Below are 24135 nucleotides of genomic sequence, written 5' to 3'. Positions count from 1 at the left end.
TGCAGCTCTTCCACAGTGACTTTCTGATGCCTGCTCCCTTCCCTATTGAAACCACATGCAACTACTAGAGAGTGACAATTATGATAGGCTAAGGCTTTTAGTCTAAGGCCTCTTTCACAGTGGGACGTTGCGTTTGATGCAACATTAAAGTCACACAACGTGCCCCTAACGCAGCGCATGTAGGTTATAAAATTGGACATTATTTTGCACTGCGTTATGTGTCTCTTGGTGCACCGTTTTTGTTGCATACTGATGGAATGAAAACGCCGCATGCGTTACATTTAAAATTAAAAAAAAACATTACTGAACATGTGCAACACACATAACGCAGCAAATTTATTGCTAAACGCACAGCATGCAGCACCTTCTAAATATTGCTACACGTTACACACAACGCAACGTGTGCACTGTGAATGTCGCACAGACTTTGTATTGCTGTGCGTTAGTCTGCGTTATAATTTTTTATAACATGTGACTTTAACGTCCCACTGTGAAAGAGGCCTAAAGGGAGGGATGGTTATGGTTCACAAAGCAATCATTCGTCTTACTGTATTCCATGTGACCAAAGGGGGAGTGACGCAAAGAATTCAGTGAGAAGGAGATCAGGACTTAAGAACTGGCAAGGCAGTTGTTTTCTTTTACATTTTGCAAAAACTACAGTGTGGGTTACGGTTATGCATGGGTCACATGCCCATTGGCCCAGCGCCCTTTATTTATAGGACAGCCCTATATATATATACCTGTGCCTGTGCCTTGAACTGGGGCTTTAACAAATCAGGCCAAATGTTGTGAAGAATCATTCTAAAAAAGACACCCTTAGATCATGCCAATTAAGATTTGAATGTATTTAGTGCATGTTGTTTGGAAGTGAAATTCCACTGTTTCAAAAAAGAAATACACTAAAAAAGAAATTACATTTTTTTTTATACATGGGACAATACTGCACAATTGTTATTGCTTAACTTTGCATTTCAATTTTCAGACAATTATGGATTTCTACACCTCTCTTAAGCCACAATTGTATTACATTTCTAGTCTAGTCTGGAATCTGTATATTTTCTATTATATCTATTTTAGTAAAGGTAGCACCCTATTTCCTGCAGGAGTAATTAGCTTCACATATTAGCAACAAGTGTTGCTTGTTTGCCACAGCTGCACAAACTGAGTGACTGTCACAGATTTTACACACACTATTGGTCAGTATGGGACTTGAATTCAGATGTAGAAGGTAAGCAATCAGAAGTATTGTGTGAAATGAATCCTAGCAATGTGTACTACTGAACTAAAGGGATTACTTTTTTCTCAACAAAGGTGGAATTTCAATTTCAGAACAATCATATTTCTGGGCCTGGTTGCCAAGTGACTGAATTTGGTATGACAGTTTCAACTGGCATTCTGCGCCTCGCTATTGTCACAACAGACACTTCAATAATTTTCCATTTCTACAGCTACAGTATACTAGATTTCAGGGTTTAATGACATGCAGAGTTTTGTATTGAGGTTGGGACTTTATATCATTCTTGAGAAAGGTACAAGGCTAGTGTCTCTGTTCTCCAACCGCTTCCTTTACAATGTGTGTAATTTTCTGTAGAACTGCAGGTGCATTTTAAAATGATTTCTTCCATAGATGGGTGGATAACTATAAAATTGCTTTTGTGATAATATTGGTTATTTTTTCACAGTTGATAGCTGGAAGTCTGGAATGCATGAAAAATATGAACGCTTGCTGTACGGTTTCTTTGGTAAAAAAAAAAAAAAGCTGCCAGTGTCTCAAACGTTATTTTATTTATAAGTGGATGTGTGTGATTCTGCATGTTGTCTCTGTATTTTATCCAATTACCTATTTTGTTACATTATCCTTATGAATAATATGATTGTTTTTCTTCGCAGTAAATGAGGGAGGTATAAAACAAGCCTCAAATATGTGTCCTGATCCAGGGGAACCAGAAAATGGAAAAAGGATAGGCTCTAATTTTAGGTAAAAAAGTAATCCTAATAGTAACCTTGTGGAATTTTTTTTAAGTTTTTATTTATTTACTTTTGCATAAATACCATAAGACATACTAGATTTTAGAGAAACAGGACTGTACCATTTTATTCAAGGGAGATGAGGGAGAGGGGAGGGGGTGGAGTCAAAACATGCCGCTTATTCAACATGCTGTTTATTTAAAGCGGAATATAACCCAGCATTTTGCTCTAAAACATTCTTTACAGGATATTATATGCAACCAGCATTTTTTTTTTACTAGACCAGCATTCGAAGGGTTACACACAGAGTTTTAAAGTTCCGTAGAGAGATATGCAGACTCATCTGAAGTTCAGATAGATACTAAACAGAATGTAACAAGTGGTAATTGTTATACACTCTTTGGCTGTCCTCCAGCTCCTGCACAGTCAGAGAGAGTGAGTCACATTCCACACTTAGGCCTCGTTTCCATCTGTGCGTTGCGCTGTGTGTTTTTTGAAGTGCGTTAAGCTAGAACTTTTAAAACTACATAGACAAAAAACGCGTCAAAACGTGTGCAAACGCATGCAAACGCGTTTCAAGAAAACGCATGGAAATGCAGATGCGTTTCTAAAGCGCACAGATGGAAACGAGGCCTTAGATACATTTATGTAAACAAAATGTATCTATCTGAACTTTGGATGCGTCTGCATTTCTCTCCAGGAACTTTAAAGCTCTGTGGGTAACCCTTCCAATGCTGGTCTAGTAAAAAAAAAAAATGCTGGTTGCATATAATATGCTGTAAATAATGTTTTAGAGCAAAGTTGAAATGCAGGGTTATATTCTGCTTTAATAAACAGCATGATTCAAACTATGTGTTTTTTTTTTCCTTTGCTATGCTTATTGCCCAATGGACAAAGCAACCCTGATATTGGAGTAACAGTCCAATTTATTTTGTCTGAAATGATGCAGCTGCCTGTACTTCTCAGAACAATGTTGAGCATTGTTTGCATTATCCCCACAACCTTTAATCAACTGCGCTCTAGATTCAGTCATCCCCCACCACAAAGGAATATGATGATAAACTCTGAAAACAAAGTAAAAATCACACATAGTGCTAAGTATTGCCTGTACAAGTAATACTGCACACAGTATGCAGCACTCCACCGGGACGTGCCAGCCGGCTCACCAGGGATGCCTAGGAATTCCTGTGATCACAACAGGTCCTACCCCCCCCCCCCCTCCCTTCCTTTGTGGATTCACTTTCCAAAAGGCTGCTTGTCATATTGCATATCCGTGCACAAAGCACTCTGGCATCCGTCCTCCTGGATCCCTGCTCCTACGTAGTGCTCGTTTACAGACTTCTGGTACACGGAGCCATCAAAAATATGTCCCACACCGTAGGGGCAGAAGAATCAAAAGCTACTAGAACATCTAGAAACCTCTGTGATCAGAAGGGGTCCAGGGTGAATAAATATGCCAAAAAGTATATGCTTGCTATGTTTTCTGCCTAAATAACAGTTCATTCAAAGCCAAACTGAGCAGCACGTATGATCTGCTTGAAATTAGCAGCTCCAAAATTATATTTTTGGTTGACTTCCCCCCCCCCCCCCCCCCCCACCCAAGTGTGCCAATTGCTTCTCTTTTCTGGAACCAAGATTCAAATATTGGAGTGTATGTTTCTATTTCATTTGGCTGCTGCTAAATTCAAGCAAATCATATGTGCTATTCAGAATCAGAATCAGAATCAGAAGGAGTTTATTCGCCAAGCACGATGGGGTCATGCCCGGAATTAGGTTTGGCACTTTACAGTTGCTCATAGTAGGGTGCCAAACCCAATGTCGGGCATGACCCCGTCGTGCTTGGCGAATAAACTCTTTCTGATTCTGATCACACAGTTTGGTTTTAAATGAAAAGTAATTTGGGTATAGAAATGTGTTTTATACAGCTCTCCGGTTTATATTTGCATGCACACCGGCATCATAGTGTACTTTTTTGGTATATTTATTCCCCCTGGACCCCTCTCTGATCACAGGAGTTCCTAGGTGTCCAGTCTTGTTCCTGCTTCTCCATGGTGCAGGACGTATTTGAAATTGCTCCCATGACCACCGCCATGATTGTCTTACCCAAAATATGTAGCGATGAACCGAAATTATGCCTATGTGTAATTACGCATCATAATTCACAATTATGCATCATAATGCAAAATTTTGGGGAAAATCTGAATTTATTTCATATGTAATTGTAATCATTTATAATTTTCTGTATTTTTTTTTTTGCGGTATTTTTGCATAATTTTGTGCCAACTTTAGTGGTTAATAGAAAAGGCCCCATACACGCTATTGCCACCACAATTGCTACATATATTAAGGAGGGTAGTGGGTAAAAGTAAAAATAATTTTTTTTTCAAAAAGACCTTGTAGTTTTTTTCAAAAATCAATTTTAAAAATGCAAAGAAAAATGTATTTTAAAGTGTAATTTTTCTGAGTTTAAAAAACTTTTTTTCTTTGCATTTTTAAAATCGATTTTCTCAAAAAAAATGTTTTGACTTATACCCACTATTCTTCTTAACATACTGTATGTAGCAATAGCATGTATGGGGGCTTTGCAATTCACCACCAAAGTCAGCCCACAATTACACAAAAATTAACGCGGAATTATGAATGATTATACAAAATCAAAAATTGAATTAACGATTTGCAATTACATATGGACGTAATTGCAAAAAGTTACACAAAATTTTGCGTAATCATGATTAGCTGATTGCAATTATCACTGAATATGTGTATGCATATTAACCCCCCTGGCGTTACAATAAATCCACTAGGGGGGCAGCGCAGCACTTATTTTTTTAAATCATGTAGCTAGCCTAGCGCTAGCTACATGAAAGCCGCTGTGCAGCGGCATCCCCCCCACTCCTTCCGATCACCTCCGGCAATCAGAGCAAACAGGAAATCCCATTCAGAACGGGATTTCCTGTTTGGCTTCCCCCGTTGCCATGGTGATGATCATGATGACGTCATAGACGTCATCGACGTCGTGACGTCATCGGAAGGGGTGGATCACCCCTCAGCGCTGCCTGGCACTGATTGGCCAGGCTGTGCACGGGGTCTCGGGGGGGAGGCTATTATGCGGCGGGTAGCAGCGCATCGGCGGCAAGCGGCGCTGATCGTACATAACACGCAGCTAGCAAAGTGCTACCTGCGTGTTTAAAAAAAATTATGAAAATCGGCCCAGCAGGGCCTGAGAAATCTTCCGCGGTGGCATAGCCTGAGCTCAGCTCGGGATTACCGCCAATGAGGTTAACATGTCTTGCAGTGAATTAGGCTCCAGGCTTAGGGAAGGTTTGCTTTTGAGCTTATACTGAAACCTTTGTGCGGTTTAGTAAGGATTCATTAATTTTGCTATAGTGATGGCATTTGTAAACTATCAACATTGTTCCACAGAATATCTGAGAGGTAACCGTTTCTCTCTTGTGCCATTTTATGATGTTTTCTTGCAGTCTTGGGGCAACAGTGCTGTTTTCTTGTGATGAAGACTATGTTCTTCAGGGTGAGAAAAAAATCACGTGCCAGAGAATTGCTGACGTGTTTGCAGCATGGAGTGACCACAGACCTGTGTGCAAAGGTAAGAGAATGGATACCTTACAATTAATCCTTTAATATTTTTAACCTAAGCCCTTGCATTCCATTGTACTGGTAATGGTTTAAAAACAGGATGATATTATTGTATCGGCTAACTTTAAAAAAAGTATGCTTTTGGCCAATAATCCTTCTTCAGACTCTATTTCTGTAGACTGAAAAAAAATGTTAGAACATACTGTTTATATATATATTTGAACATCAGAAGCAGCTACATAGATTTTTTTTTATAAATGTAAACCAGTGTTGTTAAGATACATTAGTTACAACAGGGCATGATAAGGGCTCTTGCATGGTTGTTTGACAATCCCTAAAGTGGTGTGAAATATTTAGGATAGATACATAGTAGGGATGTTGGAAAAGAGCAAATTCCGTTATGCCGGAATTCCGCCAGCGCTAAATTCTGTTACCATTACATTTCCGCGGAATTTTGCGGATTTCCGTGGAATTCCGCATTCCGGTGGAAAAATTAAAGTAATTGCAAATGAAACCTTGTTTTTGCTAAATGGTAGCCCATGAGACCTAGTGGCTGTTCCACCGGTCATTTTTTTATTTTGGTCCCATGGCGTTGGTTTTGGCGCCACAGGAGGTGTCGCGTAAGCTATGGGACCGGGCGGTGGTCCCATTGCGGTGGTTTTTGCACCGCAGGAGGTATCGCGTAAGCTATGGGACCTGGCGGTGGTCTCCTGGTGGTGGTTTTGGCGCTGCAGGAGGTGTCGCGTAAGCTATGGGACCTATACAAAATGGTTGGGATAGGTGAGCTAGCTAGGGAGCTAGTTGCTAACATATGATTGATTGGTTTTTGTTAAGACTGTAAGACAGCACTGTTGGTGCTGAAATAATTCTGATTTTCATGCAGAAATCCATTTGGGTGGTTTTTGTAAGCCTCTGATTGGTGCAGAAATTCCTATTTTCATGAAAAATTCCTGTGTTTTCACTTTAAGCTTCTTCTAGGGGCTTCCTTGTGATTGGCTTACAAATTCCACCGGAATTACGCATTGCTCCACGGAATTTTGGCTATAGCGTTATAGCAATTCCGTTCCGATGCGACGGAACGGAACCACCAAATTCCGGCCGGAATTGCTGAAAACTGAATTCCGGGGAATGCAGTGAGCATCCCTAATAAATAGATAGATAGATAGATAGATAGATAGATAGATAGATAGATAGATAGATAAGAACCCCTTATCTATTTTGTACATGCCTAGGACTCAGCTTGACCTGGAGAGATCATAAAGCCAGAGTTCACAAGATAACTTAAAAACAGAGCTGGTACAATTCTTATTAGGCTAAAAAAATGTGTCAATCAAATTCTGTCTTCACACCAACATAAAAAATAAAAAATAATATCCCTGTTCAAACCTCCATCTACAGTTCTGAATTGTGGTATAAATTTAGTTGCATGTGGTCTGGTACAAGTCATCGAGAGAATCCAAAGACATAAGAACAAAATTTTTTTAGGTGATACTTTTAATGACTAACTGTACAAGATTTCTTTGTAAGCTTTCAAAACTATAAATTTATACTTTAGGCATGAATCAGAACAGGATCAGAGCCATATGGTTCTGATCCAGTTCTGTATCATGCCTGACGAAGAAACTTAAAGTTTTGAAAGCTTACAAAGAAATCTTGTACAGCTAGTCATTAAAGGTATCCCCTAAACAACTTTTTTTGATATGTCTTCGGATTCTTTCCATGGCTGAAACCAGATAAATTTAGTTACTCACATTTATGTGTCTTTGTGTCACACAAAGTCAACCATTAGTACAGTAGCCAGGTAGCTGTGCCCATGGAAACAAAAATGTACATGCACATTTTTGGATTTCTGTTAATAGTGGATTTCTGTTAATTGTGAACAGTTGAATTTATTTTAATAGTGAACCTGTCCATGCTCATATGCTTATGTAGAGTTTGTTCTGCTTCTCCCACATAAATTCCTTTGGGGCAATCGGGTATACCACAGGAAATGTACCTTGTATTTTTTACTTTTGTTGTGAATGTGTTTTTGATATCCTGTTGGTGGAATAGGTGTTTGTGCAGATCTCCCATTCCACTATACAGTAATAGCAGTAGGAATATCCTCTTGTGAGGGATAGCAACAAAGGCTTGTATCCTGATTTAGGCACGTGATGTTCTTTAATCCTAGGTGCAAATCTATCTAGCTTTGTCCCCAAGAAAGCATATTCTCTGATTGCATGATTCTGGAGCTAAGATGTGTTGTGAAAATTATGTAATATGCCCAAGTTGACTGACAAACGGTGGTGTTTTCATGGCAGAAATGTTAAGCAAATACATAATTTGTTATTATGGAGAAGACATGTTATTCAGTTCTGGGTTTGTACATAAGGCTTACTGTAATGTGGACTAGACTGCATATTTCCTGCTTTTCTCCATTCACCTTCCCACTCCTCTCTCTTCCTCTTCCACCTCTCCTCTTTTTTTTCTTTTCCTTTAACTCTTTCTTCTTTTAAATTACAGTAGCGCAAAAATTTGCAACTGCGCGCGAAAATGCTAGTGCGGCCGTGATATGAGTTATCATGGTTTAGTTAATCAAGCCCGTAGTGTGGTGTAGGAATAAATCATTATGCAATCACATTTTTGATCAGGCAAGGAGCAGGCAGCATGGCAAGTCTGGCAGCGTATATGTAGCTTTAGATTTTTCCCATGGGATAAATGAGGGAAGATTGGAAATGCGACACTTCTCAAGAGAAGAACACAGATCCCTTGTTTTTGTTTTGGTTTAAACCAGCGTTTCTCAGATCTGTCCTTTTTACTCCCCAACGGTGCATGTTTTGCAGGCTACCTCACCTATGCACAGGTAAGGGTAATTAGTGTCTCAGCTAAGTGGATTCCATATAGCTGAGGCACTAATTACCCACCTGTGCATGGGGGAGGTTGCCTGCAAAACATGCACCACTGGGGAGTCACGAGGACAGGTTTGAGAATCACGGATCTAAACATCCCCTCAATTGTATATTGACATCACAAAAGCCTTTAAACAACCGTCTTCACCATTGACTCTGTTGATGTTGGGGCCACAATGTAATTCAGGGTGGTATCAAACTCAAATACAAAGTGAGCCAAAATTGTACTTTGGGACCTAGTCGCTGGCCAAACTCAATGTCTACTGCCTACATTCCTTCCATATGAAGTTCCCAGGTGTCTAATGCCCCCAACACCTATACAGTTCCCTAGTGTCTAGTGGTCCTTCTTCCGCATACAGTTCCCTGGTGTCAAGAGGCCCCACCCTCCCGTATACAGTTCCCTGGTGTCTAGAGTTTCCCACCCTTCCTTATACAGTTCCCTAGTGTTTAGGGCTTTCCCCCTACCTCCCCTATATGACTTCCCTGGAGTTCTAGGGCTTCACCTCCAATATAGCTTCCCTGGTGGTCTAGAGTGGGACAAACATAATGCAAAGTGGGGAAACCACTTGACAGCCGCATTTAATGACTCTGATGGCCAGATTTGGCCCGTGGACCGGAGTTTGACATGTATGATTTAAAAAAAGCCTAAACTGGAATTTTGCAAGAAAACAGCAAGACTCAACTCTCAGCATCAATCAAGCATGACCACTGAGAATAATTGTTTCCTATAGGGTTCTACTGTTGAATCATATGGTACTTGATTTTAATTTGATTTGATTGTTGGGCTCCTTCTTCCTGAAAGATGACGTCAGTCGTCACCACGCCGGCCGCGTTGTGTCATCACGGTGGCCAGCATGACCGTACTGCGCATGCGCGATTAAACCGCGCATGCACTGTACTGTCACGCCGGCCGCCATGATGACACAAGGCAGCCGGCGTGGTGACAACTGACGTAATCTTTCAGGAAGAAAGAGCCCGACACTCGGGCCACGTGTTGCCGCGAGCCGCCGGGGAGCCATTTCTGACCAAGGCCTGGGAGAAAAGCCAGATGGGCGCCGAGGGAGGGACCACCCGACCTACAGTGGGCTGGAGAAAGCCCCAGGTAAGTTCAGATTTTGAATTGAGTTACTGCTCTGAGTCCCTTTAAGAGACTAACCTCTATAGTTAAACACCAAATTAAATTCAGTTCCACAACATAATAAATGGAATTATTCTACATAAATGGTAGCAAATGTAGTGAAGGTCTTGCAATGAAAATGCAGTAAGACTCAATAATGTGGAATGAAATATTTTAGAAAGAGAATTGTGTGTTACATGTGCTCTCATGTCATGACATTGTTGGCAGAAAACCTTTGATACGACGTGGCAAATGCTCATACTGAAATTTCGTAATGGTATGGCCTTGGTGAGATAGTCATTAAGATTAAATGCAAAACATCAGCGCTAACATCAGAATTCTATTGTACTGTGACATTCTTTATATGCTAGTGAGCATGTAGAGCAGAGAATACAATACTAGATTTTTTTTTTAGTATATATTAAACTCGAGGACTGGCTCCAGCTGAGAATAAAGCTGGAGTCAGGGTCGGGTCACAATGTACTTGTACCAGATTGGAACCATGTAGAATCGTAACAAGTCTATTTTCCATGTCCAAATGATCCACTTTACCCGTTGTGTTTGTGTCCAATTGTTATGTCTGTTGGCATTTGCTATTATATGCAACACACATCTGATAACAACTTCCAGTTTTATCTAGAATGTGGATTTTTTTTTTTTTGAAAGCAGAAACAGTTGTCTGTGCACATTTGACATTGATGCATTGCTACTTTTCTGTTGTTTTTGTGACAGTTTTTGTCAACATGGATTATGCTGCTCTGTAGGCCTGAACGATTTTAGGAATAAATTGAATTGAGCGATTTCTGTCCGAAATTGCGATTTCGATTTGATTCACGATTTTCTTCAAATCAAGCTTTGTTCTTCTTCTGTCTCTGTTCCCCCCCCCCCCATGTCTCTTTGTGCCCCCTTTGCCTCTATATGCCTCCTCTGGATCTCGCTTGCCTCCTTTATGTCTCTGTGCCCGCTTGGTTTCTCTCTGTGTGTCTCTTTGTGCCCCCTCTGTGTCGCCTATCTCTGTCTCTGTGCCCACACTGTGTCTCTCTGCCTCCTCTGTCCCCCAAGCTGCATCAGTTCTGGGCATAGCTTCCAGCACGAGTCTAGCGATGCCCGTCTTTCCACTTCGCCTCTTGCAGGCTCTAATGCACGGCATACTTCCTGTATGTCATGTGACATACAAGAACCCGGAGTTTTGCCAAGCACAAGAGCCAGCAGACGGCAATAAAGGACGGACAGCGTTGGACTCGTGCGGAAGGTATGTCCAATGCTGCTGGCCGCTTGCGCTGGGACTTTGAGGAAGTTTGAAGGTGCTTCTTCAAACTTTCCCATGTGGAGATTACGTGATCGCGATATTCACCACTTTGACGATTCCGAAATTGTGATCTTAGTGATCACGATTTCGGTTTAAATTCGATTTATCTTTCAGGCCTACTGCTCTGCTCAACTTTTGCCATTGCTGCATTGCTATGATCAGGGCGGCGTTATTGTACAGTTAAAAGTGCTCCAGTACACATCTAATTAGGTCCTCTGTAATAAAATAGTGTTTTGCAGGCATTTTTCTTGTCCTGTTTGCCTGACCTGACTTCTATACCCATGTCTCCTGAGGGCGTCCAATGTGGTATGGGACAGGTATAGGCAAAACAGGAAATGCGTCATGTAATATTGCATAAAAAGGAGATAATGCTGCTTCCATAGACTTTCATTTTGGTTTCGGTTTTTCCTATGGTGTCAAAAAAATGGTATTGTATATAATTGTATATGGACTATGGAGTTAGAGGAATATGACATATTAATTTCCTTTTAAACAATACAAGTTTTCTGGCAGCCCTGATGATCTTTTTGTTGTTAGAAGTAATCACACTCCTGAAACAAGCATGGAGGTAATTGGATCAGGCATGGGTTAAAAAATCTGGTCTGCATGTTGATCTGATGTGGTCTTGCATTGTTTAGAAATTAACATGGCAGCCTCCACAGCCCTATTACTTCACATTCCCTTTAAAAATGTATCTATTTCACTATATAAATATCTATTTCAATGGCAATAAATAGGTTTAACAAAAGAATATATTTAAACTTTTGTTAGGAAATTTTTTTCAGCTTTTGGGCATTTTCCTAGTAACGTGTACATTTGCACTTATAACCCGATTTCTTCAGCTATATGTTTATTTGTTTGTTTTCCCTTAACCAACTTGGTCAGCCAATGAGATGATATATTAAAGAAAGCTATCTGCACTACGAAAATAAAATATTATCAAAGTGAAGAGTGGTAAAAAATGGATTGTAAAAATCCTATTTCTTTTATTAGAATATAATTATATTCCTCTCCTTTTACTGTCCAAAATCGCTTCTGTATGAAAGTGTGATTTCAGCAAAAGTGTCAATAAAACAGCACTGAAAGAAAGTTCCAATAAAAGGTTGTGTGTGAAATATATTCCACAGGACTCACTTAAAATAGTCTCTGACAGGGTTTAAAATGTGCATTCAATTTTCTTTTTTTAAAACGGAGACCAATTATCCAAAATTGGTGATGTGTGAGTTACAATTTCAGACAGACAAAAATAATCCATACATCAGATAGCTGGTGAGAATAGCAATAAGGTTATGGAACTCTGTGTGCAGTTTATTATGCTTTTTCCAACCCAAATGACTAAAATGTAGGGATTATTCAAGAGTCAAAAAGTAAAAACTTATCTAAGAGGGAAGTCTCTGGATCCTATAGATGCTTCCTGGCTTCTCCTCTTTCCTGCCGCCGCTCACCAGGACCGTCCAGAAGATTTTGCATGAGCAACTCAGTTTCCCGTGGGAGGGGTTCCACCACAATATCAGCCATACAGAGGCCCCCTCGTGATCCGTTTGTGAAAAGGAATAGATTTCTCATGTAAAAGGGGGTATCAGCTACTGATTGGGATGAAGTTCAATTCTTGGTCATGGTTTCTCTTTAAGCCCAACTTCAGACAAGATTTTTATTTTAGTTTGGGGTAAACTAAATTATTTTTAGGTCTTGACCTCAGTAGCCCCCTTTCATCTGAAGGTTTTCATTTAACAAACCATTGGTGATTCCATTGCAATGAAAAATAGTTTTTTAACTGAACATTTTTGGTGTTCTGTAAGAAGTTCCATTGTAACTTCAAGCAACTTTATCAATTCAAATGTTACTTCAGTAGTAGAACAATATATTCTATAGCATAAAGAGGTGTCTAGTTGCAAATAATTTATCATTTTTCTTTCAATATACCCATTAGGGGGCCATTTTATACAATCCAGGCAGGATTGCATTTCTCTAGGACTGAAATGGAGAAGCAAAAGTCATAGAGAAAGTTACTATATATCGAGAATGAGGTCTAAAGGTGTGTGAAAATTACAAAAGTACACTTTGGTCCACAGAAAAAGAAAATTCAAAGTAGTCTGCTGTCAAGATTAACTTTAGTCATGTCTTGGACAGAAGTGACTATCTGATAAATGTTATGGTCACTTTTATGTTTACTATAAATCTATTTTGGTATGTTTAATTATTCCTTATGGAATTACAAAAGTGATAAAAAAAACTACACTACAATTGCAACACCATAAAGAAATGCATGCAGCCACGTGCAAATTTTAGTATCAGTAGAAGAAAGAGTCATATGCAAATGATTAGAGCGGACCCAAACCAATCATTTATTTTAATTCAAAACATTTAGTTGCACCACTCTGACACATACAATGATAAATAAACACTCCTTCAAGCCTATGAGCATTTCAGTGCATGCTTTTCACCCTTCTCTTTCCATAACTAGGGTTATACAGGTGGCACTCCTCCAGTCTGCCGGATTCTGTCCCAGCAATATGAAAAGAAGGGAGGGGTTCCTCCAACAAATGGAAAATATTTTATATTTGTCATCATGCAGCTGAAAAAAGGCTGCTATTTATTATTATAATTTAGAAAATAAATTTTATTTCTAAAAATCTTGTATTTTTAATTTGTGTCCACTATAACTTTTCTCATGCATTGGGTCATAGTGACACCCAAGTTTGAGACCGTATCCTGGAGCTGCATGACCCAAATTGGACAATGCGTGCAATTGCCACATGTGTTGTGCATGATATGAGTACCGTCCAGCAATGTGTGACATGCATCAAAGGATGTGGAATATCAGAGAATGTGCCAAAAGTGAAGATGATTGAGTTGTTGCAAAACTGAGCACACAGATCAGGCAAATATTCTGCTTATTGAGACTTGTTTGCAATAGCACAACATCCAAAAAGCTTGCCTCCATCAACTGTTGCACTTGTGTGCAGTGCAACCAACCCTCCTGCCCCAAACCACAATGTGTGGGGCTGGTGTGGTAGTAGATGATTGGGGCTGGTAAGTGGCATTCCCCAGGACGCCACCACGCAAATCAAAGGCAGAAGCAAGTAAGCAGAGTGTAACACCATGTCATGCATGCAGTCCTTGTTAAAGACAGCACCACACATATATAGTATTCAAAAATATCAAAATGTTTATTTAACAAATATCAATAATCACTATAGAAAAGATAATAAAAACAATTAAAAATAATCATACTGCCTGTTGTATCAATAATAAGTAGTATATATACGTTTGTATAGTGTAATGCACGAGGCAGCACCGCCGCCGCAGCTGCCTCCATGCGGCCATCCGTTCCTCCAGCGTCCAGGACGCCGAGGACGGAACCGTCTTACTTGCCGCGGGCGCACTCACAGGCGGGACCTTTATGCGGGGAGGAAGCCCGTCAGCTGACTTGCTGGTCAGCTGACGTGAGAGGAGACCCACGGCGCCCAGGATTGGCTGATGAGAGGGGCGCGTGCCAGTGAGGTCTCCTCTGCTTCATAAGCCTCCGGGCTTCATTGTTACATTGTCTGTTGTCGTGAATACTTGCGTGTTAGCGCTCAGACCTTAGGCTAGTTCCCTGGTGTTGATGCTAAGTATTTCACACCTAGTCTAGGATATTACTGTCTTGCTATTTGTTTATTGTAGACTAGTTCCCGGGTGTTAATGCCAAGGAGTTCACACCCAGACTAGGATATTGTTTACTGTATTGATCTCCTGAGTATGACTCTTAGCTATTACCTCTGACTCTGATCCTGCTTTCTGCCTGTACTTTCGCCTATCTGCCTACCTGTTGCTGAACCTCTGCCTGATTACTGTTTACTCTCTTGTCTCACGATTCTGTACCGATACGTACCTTCCTGTTGCTGAACCTCTGCCTGATTACCGTTTTCTCTCTTGTCTCACGATTCTGTACCTATACGTACCTCTCTGTTGCCGATCTTGCCTGCCTGACCATCCTACTCACCAGTGGGCCCTCGCCACTGGTGAGGTGTTTACTGCACCAGCTCCGCTGTTTAAGCAACTCTGCTAGGCTATAGTTCAGCCTTAATTACCTGCTCACTAGGTATCTGTCATTTTAGTATTACCGTATCTCTTAGGCTGCTGTATAGTTTGACTCACCCACCCCTCGGGTGTTCATTTTCCTGCAGTATATTCTGAATCACCCGCTCCTCGGGAGATTCAGCCTCTTCAGTATTGTTTCTCCAGCTTGCTGGAGCTTGTACGCTAGTGCACGCTTCATGTACTGATAGTTCCTCACCAGCCCCTCTGGTGAGGTTTCTTCAAACTATTAAAGTTACAGTTGCACCCAAACACTTACACTTTATTAGGTGTCCAGAGGTTAGCCATACTTGTATTATTGGTGATTCTGCAGATCACTAATAATCAGGTATACATCTGTATTGTTGGTGATACTGCAGATCATCAATAATCAGATACTCTCTGTGTGCTGACACCAACCGTTACATATAGGTAGTTAGCGCCCAAAACCCTAATATATGTATCAATAAGAAGATTCACTATAGGGTGCTCAATGCAGAGCTATCCCCAGTGATTTGAACTCCAGTGATCAATATATCCCCATATGATAGTGGTAATAGTACCAACTACCAAGTGACAGATGTCATAATAACACACAGTGAAAACAAAGATTGTGCCATCAATATGATGCACTTTGGAACAAAGATACAGATGCAATATGATCAAGAAAAAATTACAAAGTGAAAAACAACCTGTGACACTCAAAGCAGGGAGCTGTGACTCAGATACTGCATACAGCAAGGGTGACAAGAGTGGGGAAGAGGTAATATACCTATCCGAATACGGCGCTGGCAAAAGGCAAGTAGAGGAGAGAGAGGGCCCCAGGCGGATGTCTCAAGACTTCTTATTGATACATATATTAGGGTTTTGGGTGCTAACTACCTATACAAACGTATATACACTACTTATTGTTGATACAACAGGCGGTATGATTATTTTTGATTGTTTTTATTATCTTTTCTATAGTGATTATTGATATTTGTTAACCTCCAGGCCTCGTGGGACGATTTGCATATTTTTTTTTATTGCACGCAGCTAGCACTTTGCTAGCTGCATGCATATTTCAATCGCCGCCGATCGCCACCGATTCGCCGCTACCCACCGCGCCGCCCCCCCCCTCCAGACCCCTTGCGCAGCCTGGCCAATCAGTGCCAGGCAGCGCTGAGGGGTGGCTCGGGATTCCCTCTGACATCCCGTCGGTGACGTCATCCCGCCCCGTCACCATGGCGACGGAGAAGCTCAGCAAGAAATCCCGTTCTGAACGGGATTTCCTGCTTGCAAAGATCGCCGGCGGCGATCAAAGTAGGTAAGGGCATGCCGCTTGTCAGCGGCTATCATGTAGTGAGCCCTGGGCTCGCTACATGATTTAAAAAACGTTTTTAAAGTGCTGCGCCACCCCCTTGCCGTCAGAATTGGAACGGCAAGGGGGTTAAAGGGGCACTACAGCGAAAAACTGTAAAATTTAAAATATGTGCAAACATATACAAATAAGAAGTACATTTCTTCCAGAGTAAAATGAGCCTTACATTACTTTTCTCCTATAATTCTGTCTCTTACAATAGGCAGTAGAAATCTGACAGAAGCAAAGTTTTGGACTAGTCCATCTCTTCATAGGGGATTCTCAGCAAGGCTTTTATTCTTTATAAAGATATTCCCTAAAAAGGATTTAAACAATGATGCTTGCCAGCTTCCCTGCTCGCTACACAGTTTTTTGGCAGTTGGACAGAGCAACTGCAAATTCACTAAGTGCTTTTGAAAATAAATATATCCCTGAGAACCCCCTATAAAGAGATGGACTAGTCCAAAACCTGTCACTTCTGTCACATTTCAATAACCTACTGTAAGTGACAGCAACATAGGAACAAGGTAATTTATGGCTCATTTTACTTTGGGAAAAAATGTATTTCTTATTTGTATATGTTTGCACATATTTTAAATTTTACAGTTTTTCACTGTAGTGCCCCGTTAAATAAACATTTTTGATATTTTTTGGTTGCAAGCTGCTAATTGATGAGTGAAGGGGTGCTGATAGGTGTACAGCAGAGTGCAGATGTGTAGGTGGAGGGCTGGATGCCCATAGGTTAGATGATTAGTGCTGATTGCGTTATAGCTGAAGGTGGATGTGTAGGTGGTTGGTTAGGTGCAGATAGGTGAGTGAATGGGTGCTGATCAATGAAGGGGTGGAGGGAGGAGGATGAAGCACACATACTTACCACTGGAGAGCCCTGTTGGTCTTTGAGTCAAGCAGGAGCAGCAAAGGGAGAGACTGAAAGATCAGCTGTACCGGTGTACAGCAGATGTCACCCTACAGTCTATCGCCTTGAATCGCATCACTCAGGCCGGTTCATGGTAGGGCTGGCTCTGTCCTTCAGATATACATGTTTTTGTCTCAGCATGTTACTTAGGATGGCACAGTACACGTGAATCTAGTACAGTGGTTCCCAACCGGTGTGCCGCGACACATGTATGTGTCGTAGCAGCATCGGCTATGTGTCGCTCCTCTCTGCTTCCCCGCTTGTCTCCCTCGCAGATCATCATCGTCCTCCTCTTCTAATAGAGCAGGGCTACAAGAAAATGGCCACCGCTGTCCACATTTGCAGACAGCGGTGGCCATTTTCTTGTAGCCTTGCACTATTGACAAGCAGAGGGCGGAGGCAGAGCATTGCACAGTGTGACAGTCACGGCGACTCGGCGAGAAGCTTGGAGACAGCACACTTCTGACCCGTGGCTGCCTGTTGGGAGATTAGATAGTAAGATACTCCCAGCATGATCCCAACCTCATGTGACCTCGCGCACAAACCGCAGCTGCCACAGTCATCAGCAAGAGGTATTTTTATCTGCCATCCTTTCCCACTCACATTGCTGATAAGGTGATAGGACTCTGTTCTTTCTCAGGGTGTGATGGACCTGCTGTCAGTGTACTCTGCTTTAACCCTTCCTGAGCTGGAAGAGTCAGTTGGTGATTGTAGTACATTTAGAGTGGGGAAATTTGTGCAGCTACAACTTTTCTAATTGGGTTTTGAATGCTGTCTGCATTGGGAGAGTCTTAGTGTTGTTTACCAGCATACTGTCCCTTATTGTGCCAGCAGCAGCAGCATATTAATCCTGCAGCCCTTTGCTCATTGCAGCTGCAGGATTGTGTCCCTCTAACCCCCCTCCCCCAATGTTTAAGATGGCAAAATCTGATTGTTTCTGAGCCCCTCATTGTGCCTGAAGCATCAGCAGATTGTTACTGAGCCCCTCATTGTGCTTGCAGCATCAGCAGATTGTTACTGAGCCCCTCATTGTGCCTGCAGCATCAGCAGATTATTACTGAGCCCCTCATTGTACCTGCAGCATCAGCAGATTGTTACTGAGCCCCTCATTGTTCCTGCAGCATCAGCAGATTGTTACTGAGCCCCTCATTGTTCCTGCAGCATCAGCAGATTGTTGCTGAGCCCCTCATTGTTCCTGCAGCATCAGCAGATTGTTGCTGAGCCCCTCATTGTTCCTGCAGCATCAGCAGATTGTTACTGAGCCCCTCATTGTGCCTGCAGCATCAGCAGATTGTTGCTGAGCCCCTCATTGTTCCTGCAGCATCAGCAGATTGTTGCTGAGCCCCTCATTGTTCCTGCAGCATCAGCAGATTGTTGCTGAGCCCCTCATTGTTCCTGCAGCATCAGCAGATTGTTGCTGAGCCCCTCATTGTTCCTGCAGCATCAGCAGATTGTTGCTGAGCCCCTCATTGTTCCTGCAGCATCAGCAGATTGTTGCTGAGCCCCTCATTGTTCCTGCAGCATCAGCAGATTGTTACTGAGCCCCTCATTGTGCCTGCAGCAGAAGCAGATTGTCACTGAGCCCCTCATTGTGCCTGCAGCATCAGCAGATTGTCACTGAGCCCCTCATTGTGCCTGCAGCATCAGCAGATTGTTACTGAGCCCCTCGTTGTGCCTGCTGCATCAGCAGATTGTTACTGAGACCCTTTTTTCTATCATCCGTGACGTGTCATGTATATCTGAATGTTTGGCGTGATGTGACGTGTCACGGATATCTGAATGTTTGGCGTGATGTGTCACGAAATGGAAAAGGTTGGGAACCACTGATCTAGTACAACCAGCCCCTAAACAGAAGTAGTGTTTATCAATTGTTTTTAAAATCTATTGACATGTTGTTAAGGGGGATTAATAGCCTAGTTTTGCACTGAGTTTCCAAATAAATTAGAGAAATTCAGACCTGATTTTTGCAATGAAAAAAGCCAGATTTTTGCAATGAAATGAGAAAGTTAAAATCCATGAGTTTTGCTCAGTCATATTATTCACATGGCTGGTGAAAAAAACAATAAAATGCCTCTTATTTTACATTTGCAGCCTGCTTGCACCAAGCGGATTATGATCAAAGTCAAGGCTACAAAGTGTTGTCATTCATTCATTTATTTATTCATTCATTCATTAAATCATTATTAGTTGGACTGTCCTGCAGTCAACTGAGCCATAGGATTGAAATGTATTAATACATAGGCAGGAACAAATCTTTAAAACAACTCTTGTAAATATTATAATGGAGGCAACCCATCCACATAACACTTTGATAGAAAATAGATCAATAATACATGTAAAATGGCCTTGGGTAACCTGACCATTACATTGACAATGTATTTACCCTTTTTTCCTGAATACCTTTAATCTGGGGTGTACCTACAGTGGAGCAGCTCCTGCGACTGCAGGGGGGGTGCCCAGGGGTGTGGGGGGCCCCAAATACTAACCTTACCTTCCTCAGATACTCCAGATCTGGTGTTTTTGTGGCTACACATTTTGTGAGTGTTAAAATCATGATGGCCACACTTGTTTTATGACCCTTGTAGGATGGGTCTCCCAGGCTGTGAGGGTCACAGGGAGGAGGCAAGGGAAGGGTTGTCAACATTTAAGGATACCAGAGCTCAAATGAAGATGAGAAATGGGGGGAGCAGGCATGTGTGGTGAGCTGTCTTGATGCTCACCACTCCCCTCTTTATCCTTTCTCCCCCCCCCCCGATACCTGTAATTGCCCTTGCACTGGCCAGGCTTCACGAGTACTACAGCACTCGATCGTGGCTGGGAGCGCTCTGCGGATGCACATGATGTCATGATGAAGTCATGCGCTTGCACAGAGTGCTCCTAGTCATGATCAGGTCATGATCCAGTGCTGTAGTACGCATGCAGCACGGCCAGCGAAGGTGCACTGAAGCCCGAACAAGCCTACCGGAAGACAGGGCCAAAGGGCAATTACAGGTAGAAAGGAGAATGGGGGAGCGGTGTGCATCAGGACAGTTCACCATACATGCCTGCTCTACCTTTTACTCATCTTAATTTGGGCTCTGGTCTACTTTAAGGGGCCCCATCGCGATAGTGATCCTTTAAGAAGGAGCTTTGAACTTTTATTCTGCACTTAGGACAACACGTTTCACAGTGTAAATTGCTTTGTTATATCAGTAAACGTGCCAGTTAAGAGTAATGTTGGAGTGCTTGGGTGCCAGAGCTCTCCAACATTTAACTGGCACATTTGCTGGCCTAAAGGAAGCAGTTTACACTGCAAAACGCATTGCCTGAAGCGCAGAATAAAAGTTTAAAGTTTTTTTATATTTGTATTGAGAAGAACTTCCTTCTAAAGGTAGGACCTGACTTTTAAACTTAATGTAGAGTCATATTTGTGATACATATACTTTTGTGTGCCTCTTACACTTACCTTACAATGCTATTCCAGAGGAGGGGTGAGGCATGTGAGAAGTCTTGTATACATAAATGCAAGAAGGTGATTCTAGAGAAGGACAGAAGGTCGTCATGTGCAGATATGAGATTGTGGTTGGGGTGGTATCTGGTAACTTGATGTTACCTTTGCATTGAATTAAAAGCTAAAACAAGAGTTTTAGCTTGAGTTTGGCTGCAAGTAAAAAAAAAAAAAAAAAAAAAAAAACTTGCCTTTAAAACACAATAAAAGTTGAAATTGTGTTATTAAAAATTAATTAATAAAATGTGATGAAAAGGAAATGAATACAAAGTGCTCACTTTCTAACTAATGGAATTTGATCCCCAGAAGACATAAAAGCCGTGCTAGACTGAAAATTAAACTCTGGCCTGTTAAACTCATCTATTCTACATTTACTGAAGTTGAGAATGTCAGAGACTAATGGAGAGAAAGCAGCCTTCAGTTTTATACCGATTGTCTATCTAAACCTTTTGGGGATCGACGATGGTAAATCCTATGCTGCACTTGTGGCTGTTCTAGCCTGATGTGGCTTAGGTTTTATGCCACCTGCAATCTCCACTCCTGACGTAATTGTATGTACTCGAGAGGGGAGATTAAGCTGTCATATGACAGCTGACATCTCCCCTCAGTGATCAGCAGCCATCGCGTATCGCTGCTGATCACATGATCACTACAATCGTTGGCGGATCGTAGTGATCCCTTTTAATGATCCGGTGGAGGAAGTAGAGGATCCACTCACCTTCCTGCCATTCCCTCAGCGATCAGCGCTCCCCTCTACTCTGGCTGGCACCTTCTCTCGCTCTGACGTCAGTCCTGGCTTGATGACGTCATCAAACCGCGAACCGGGACCTAGCGGCAGTACAAGCGCTGATGCAGACGAGAGCGGAGGGGTCCACTGCGGCTCATCGTTGAGCCTGGGAGATGAGTAAAGGCTGCTTCATACAGTGGGGACACCTAGCCACACAAGGGACACGATGCCCAGCAAGCCCCGGCAGGGATCCGGCTTCCTGACCCCCCAACTTGCCCCCCTCCCCCGCATGCAAATTCGCCTGGTCCTTAAGGGGGGTTAGGCAGCCGGTTCCCAAATGGTTAAAGATAGTTGCACAGCTGCCTGCTTCTTTCTAAAAATTCGCCCTTGCATAATGTGTAATTTTAACGTGATGTGAGGATACAATTAACAATAAAAAATGTGACTATAAAGCTATGCACCATCATGGCAGTACAGATCACAAGAGACCCAAAATGACCCATTCGTTCCTGGGGCGCTAAATTGCTCTTCAAAGTAATGCCAGCTGCTTCTTAAAAATGGAAGTACAGATAACTTCAAAGAGAACTTAGTGATTCCCCTCTGGGCAGATGTAAAGAATTTCAACAGCAGACACAGAAAAAGAAAAGAAACATTTATTTAGGAATAGTAAAAGAGCGCATCATGAAAGAGGATATCATTGTTGATAGGTTCTGGCTGAGTGACGAGGGAAAGAAAAAACAAAACCACCGAATCCCACATGATTCCAATGTGACAATTTTTGTTGCTCTCTTTAAATGTACTCCGTGGGGTTGTGTCTACAGCATGCTTTGGCTGTGTATACAAAGCGCCGCTATAAAGGGGTATCATTGACATAGTTTTATTCTCTTGTACAAGTTACAGGAGCTGCGTAAAATAGTCATTCCCCTCTACTTTTTTTTCAAAAATAATTACAATTTTCAGTGAAATAATTTTAAATTGACACATGTAAAAGGCAACCAATATTCTTATCCCGCAGCCCACTACACACACATTTTTTATGTAAGACTTAAAGCGGACCCCGAACTCTTGCACAGCACACAATGAAAAGTATTTTTTTCCACATTATCCATAGTTGCTAAAGAAGTATACAGCACTCTGCTCTTTATTCTTTTAGCTGGATCGAAGGGTCCAAATAGCTCTTATCAGCATATGGGAATCAGAGCTCCTTGGCTCTCTGCCTCTGCAGGAAACACTGAGACTTAACCCTTTCAGTGCTCCCACAAAATGATGCCAAACGTAATGCTGGGGGGCTACTTTCCGACCACCCAGCACAACAAGGCTAAGTAGCTGGATAATGGAAGAGGCTACACAGGTTGCCCAGAACAACTGCAGCTCTGGGCTTCTGATATTGCTACAGATAGACACAATGGCAGCGCAATGCGATGTTGCGCTGCCTATGGTCTGAGTAACCAGACAAAGAGCGCACAGACAGACGGAATGCTTGCAAGACTAAGTGCTGCCCTAGCGATAGCAAGCATTCAGACAGGTACAAGACAGGACTATAGATTGGAGCGTAACTAGTAGCAACCGCAGCTCACAGTCACGTCCACAGAAGCAGAGCAAGCAGGTTAACAACCAGTTACCAGCAAGCATCCACACAGGCAAGACTACAGGAAAGAAGGTAACTAATAGCAGCTGTAGCCTATATTTATGTTCCCGGAAACTAGAGTAGCAGGAATACTACCAGTCGCTAACGTGGTGATGGCAGAATCCAAGCTATCAGGATAGTAGACTTCACTGACCCACCGCGGATGCAGCGAACATCCATCAGACATAGAAACAAGGCAATACACAAATACAGAAAAATAACAAACGGCTCAACTAACGGATAGATATATATTAGCAAGTCTGCATATATATTTATCAAGAAACTAGCTAAAGCACAAGTAATAAGGTCACATTGAACTACAATAACAGAACTATACAGAGTAACAAGGTGCCCAGCAGACCAGCGTGTTTTATGTCCAGGCACGGCCTTGGGCTGCAGCCACCCAAAGCCCAGACCTTTGGGGCCTTTCCAGAAATCCGGCCCTGGAGATCAGATCATTTTGTTCCTCTAATGAAAGCTATTAAGCATCAGTAATGTTTCAGCTAGCTGGTGACTAAGCAACATTTTATTTCATTGGTTGCAAAGACGCAGCATAATTGTCAGTTCAGTAACATACATATGCAAACACAATCCAGCATCAGAGTGGAGCCAAATTTTCCTTGACAAGTATTGGCTCATCTGCAAAAATGTGAACCTACGTTACCAGGTTCTGAAAGTTAATTAATGAGTTACCTCTGTCTATAATATTGATTGTTTTCTCTCTATAGGTTAATTAAATTTACGCCTGGAGTATCATTTTAATTACTGCTGTACCTGATCAGCAGTGGTATTTTTACTTTTTTTACTTTTGTAGTTACTGGTACTTTTTTTTACTTTTACTTTAAAATGGCAAGTGCACATTGAAATGCTTCTGCTAGGTCTTAGAGACTCTGGGCCATACCCTATTGCTGAACTCGCCAGCACTTAGTGCTGGCAAGTTCTTAATTTAGGCAATGGGGTCATCGCCTAATCCTATTAAACTTAAGACCCCCCCCCCCAGGAGGAAAATAACTCGCTTTGGTGGTATAGTCGCCCAGCGAGTTCTTTACACGGTATACCTATGTTGCTATTGCGGCCAGGAGGTCGCAATAGCAGCATAGGGGG

At 42.0% G+C, this 24135-nt stretch overlaps 1 protein-coding gene across 1 annotated transcript in view; it reads left to right on the top strand.

Annotated features, from left to right (window-relative positions):
- Positions 1-24135, top strand: part of CSMD3 (CUB and Sushi multiple domains 3) — a 1539978-nt gene that overhangs the window by 730958 nt on the left and 784885 nt on the right. The window contains exons 10-11 of the mRNA XM_068237930.1: positions 1891-1978; positions 5448-5572. Of these exons, the coding sequence (XP_068094031.1) occupies positions 1891-1978; positions 5448-5572 (213 nt within the window). The remainder of the gene's footprint in view (positions 1-1890; positions 1979-5447; positions 5573-24135) is intronic.

Source organism: Hyperolius riggenbachi, chromosome 5 (genome assembly GCF_040937935.1).
Source record: "Hyperolius riggenbachi isolate aHypRig1 chromosome 5, aHypRig1.pri, whole genome shotgun sequence".
Classification (NCBI taxonomy): Eukaryota; Metazoa; Chordata; class Amphibia; order Anura; family Hyperoliidae; genus Hyperolius; species Hyperolius riggenbachi.
The sequence above is the reverse complement of the archived record's forward strand: the minus strand, read 5'-3'. Positions and strand labels throughout refer to the sequence as shown.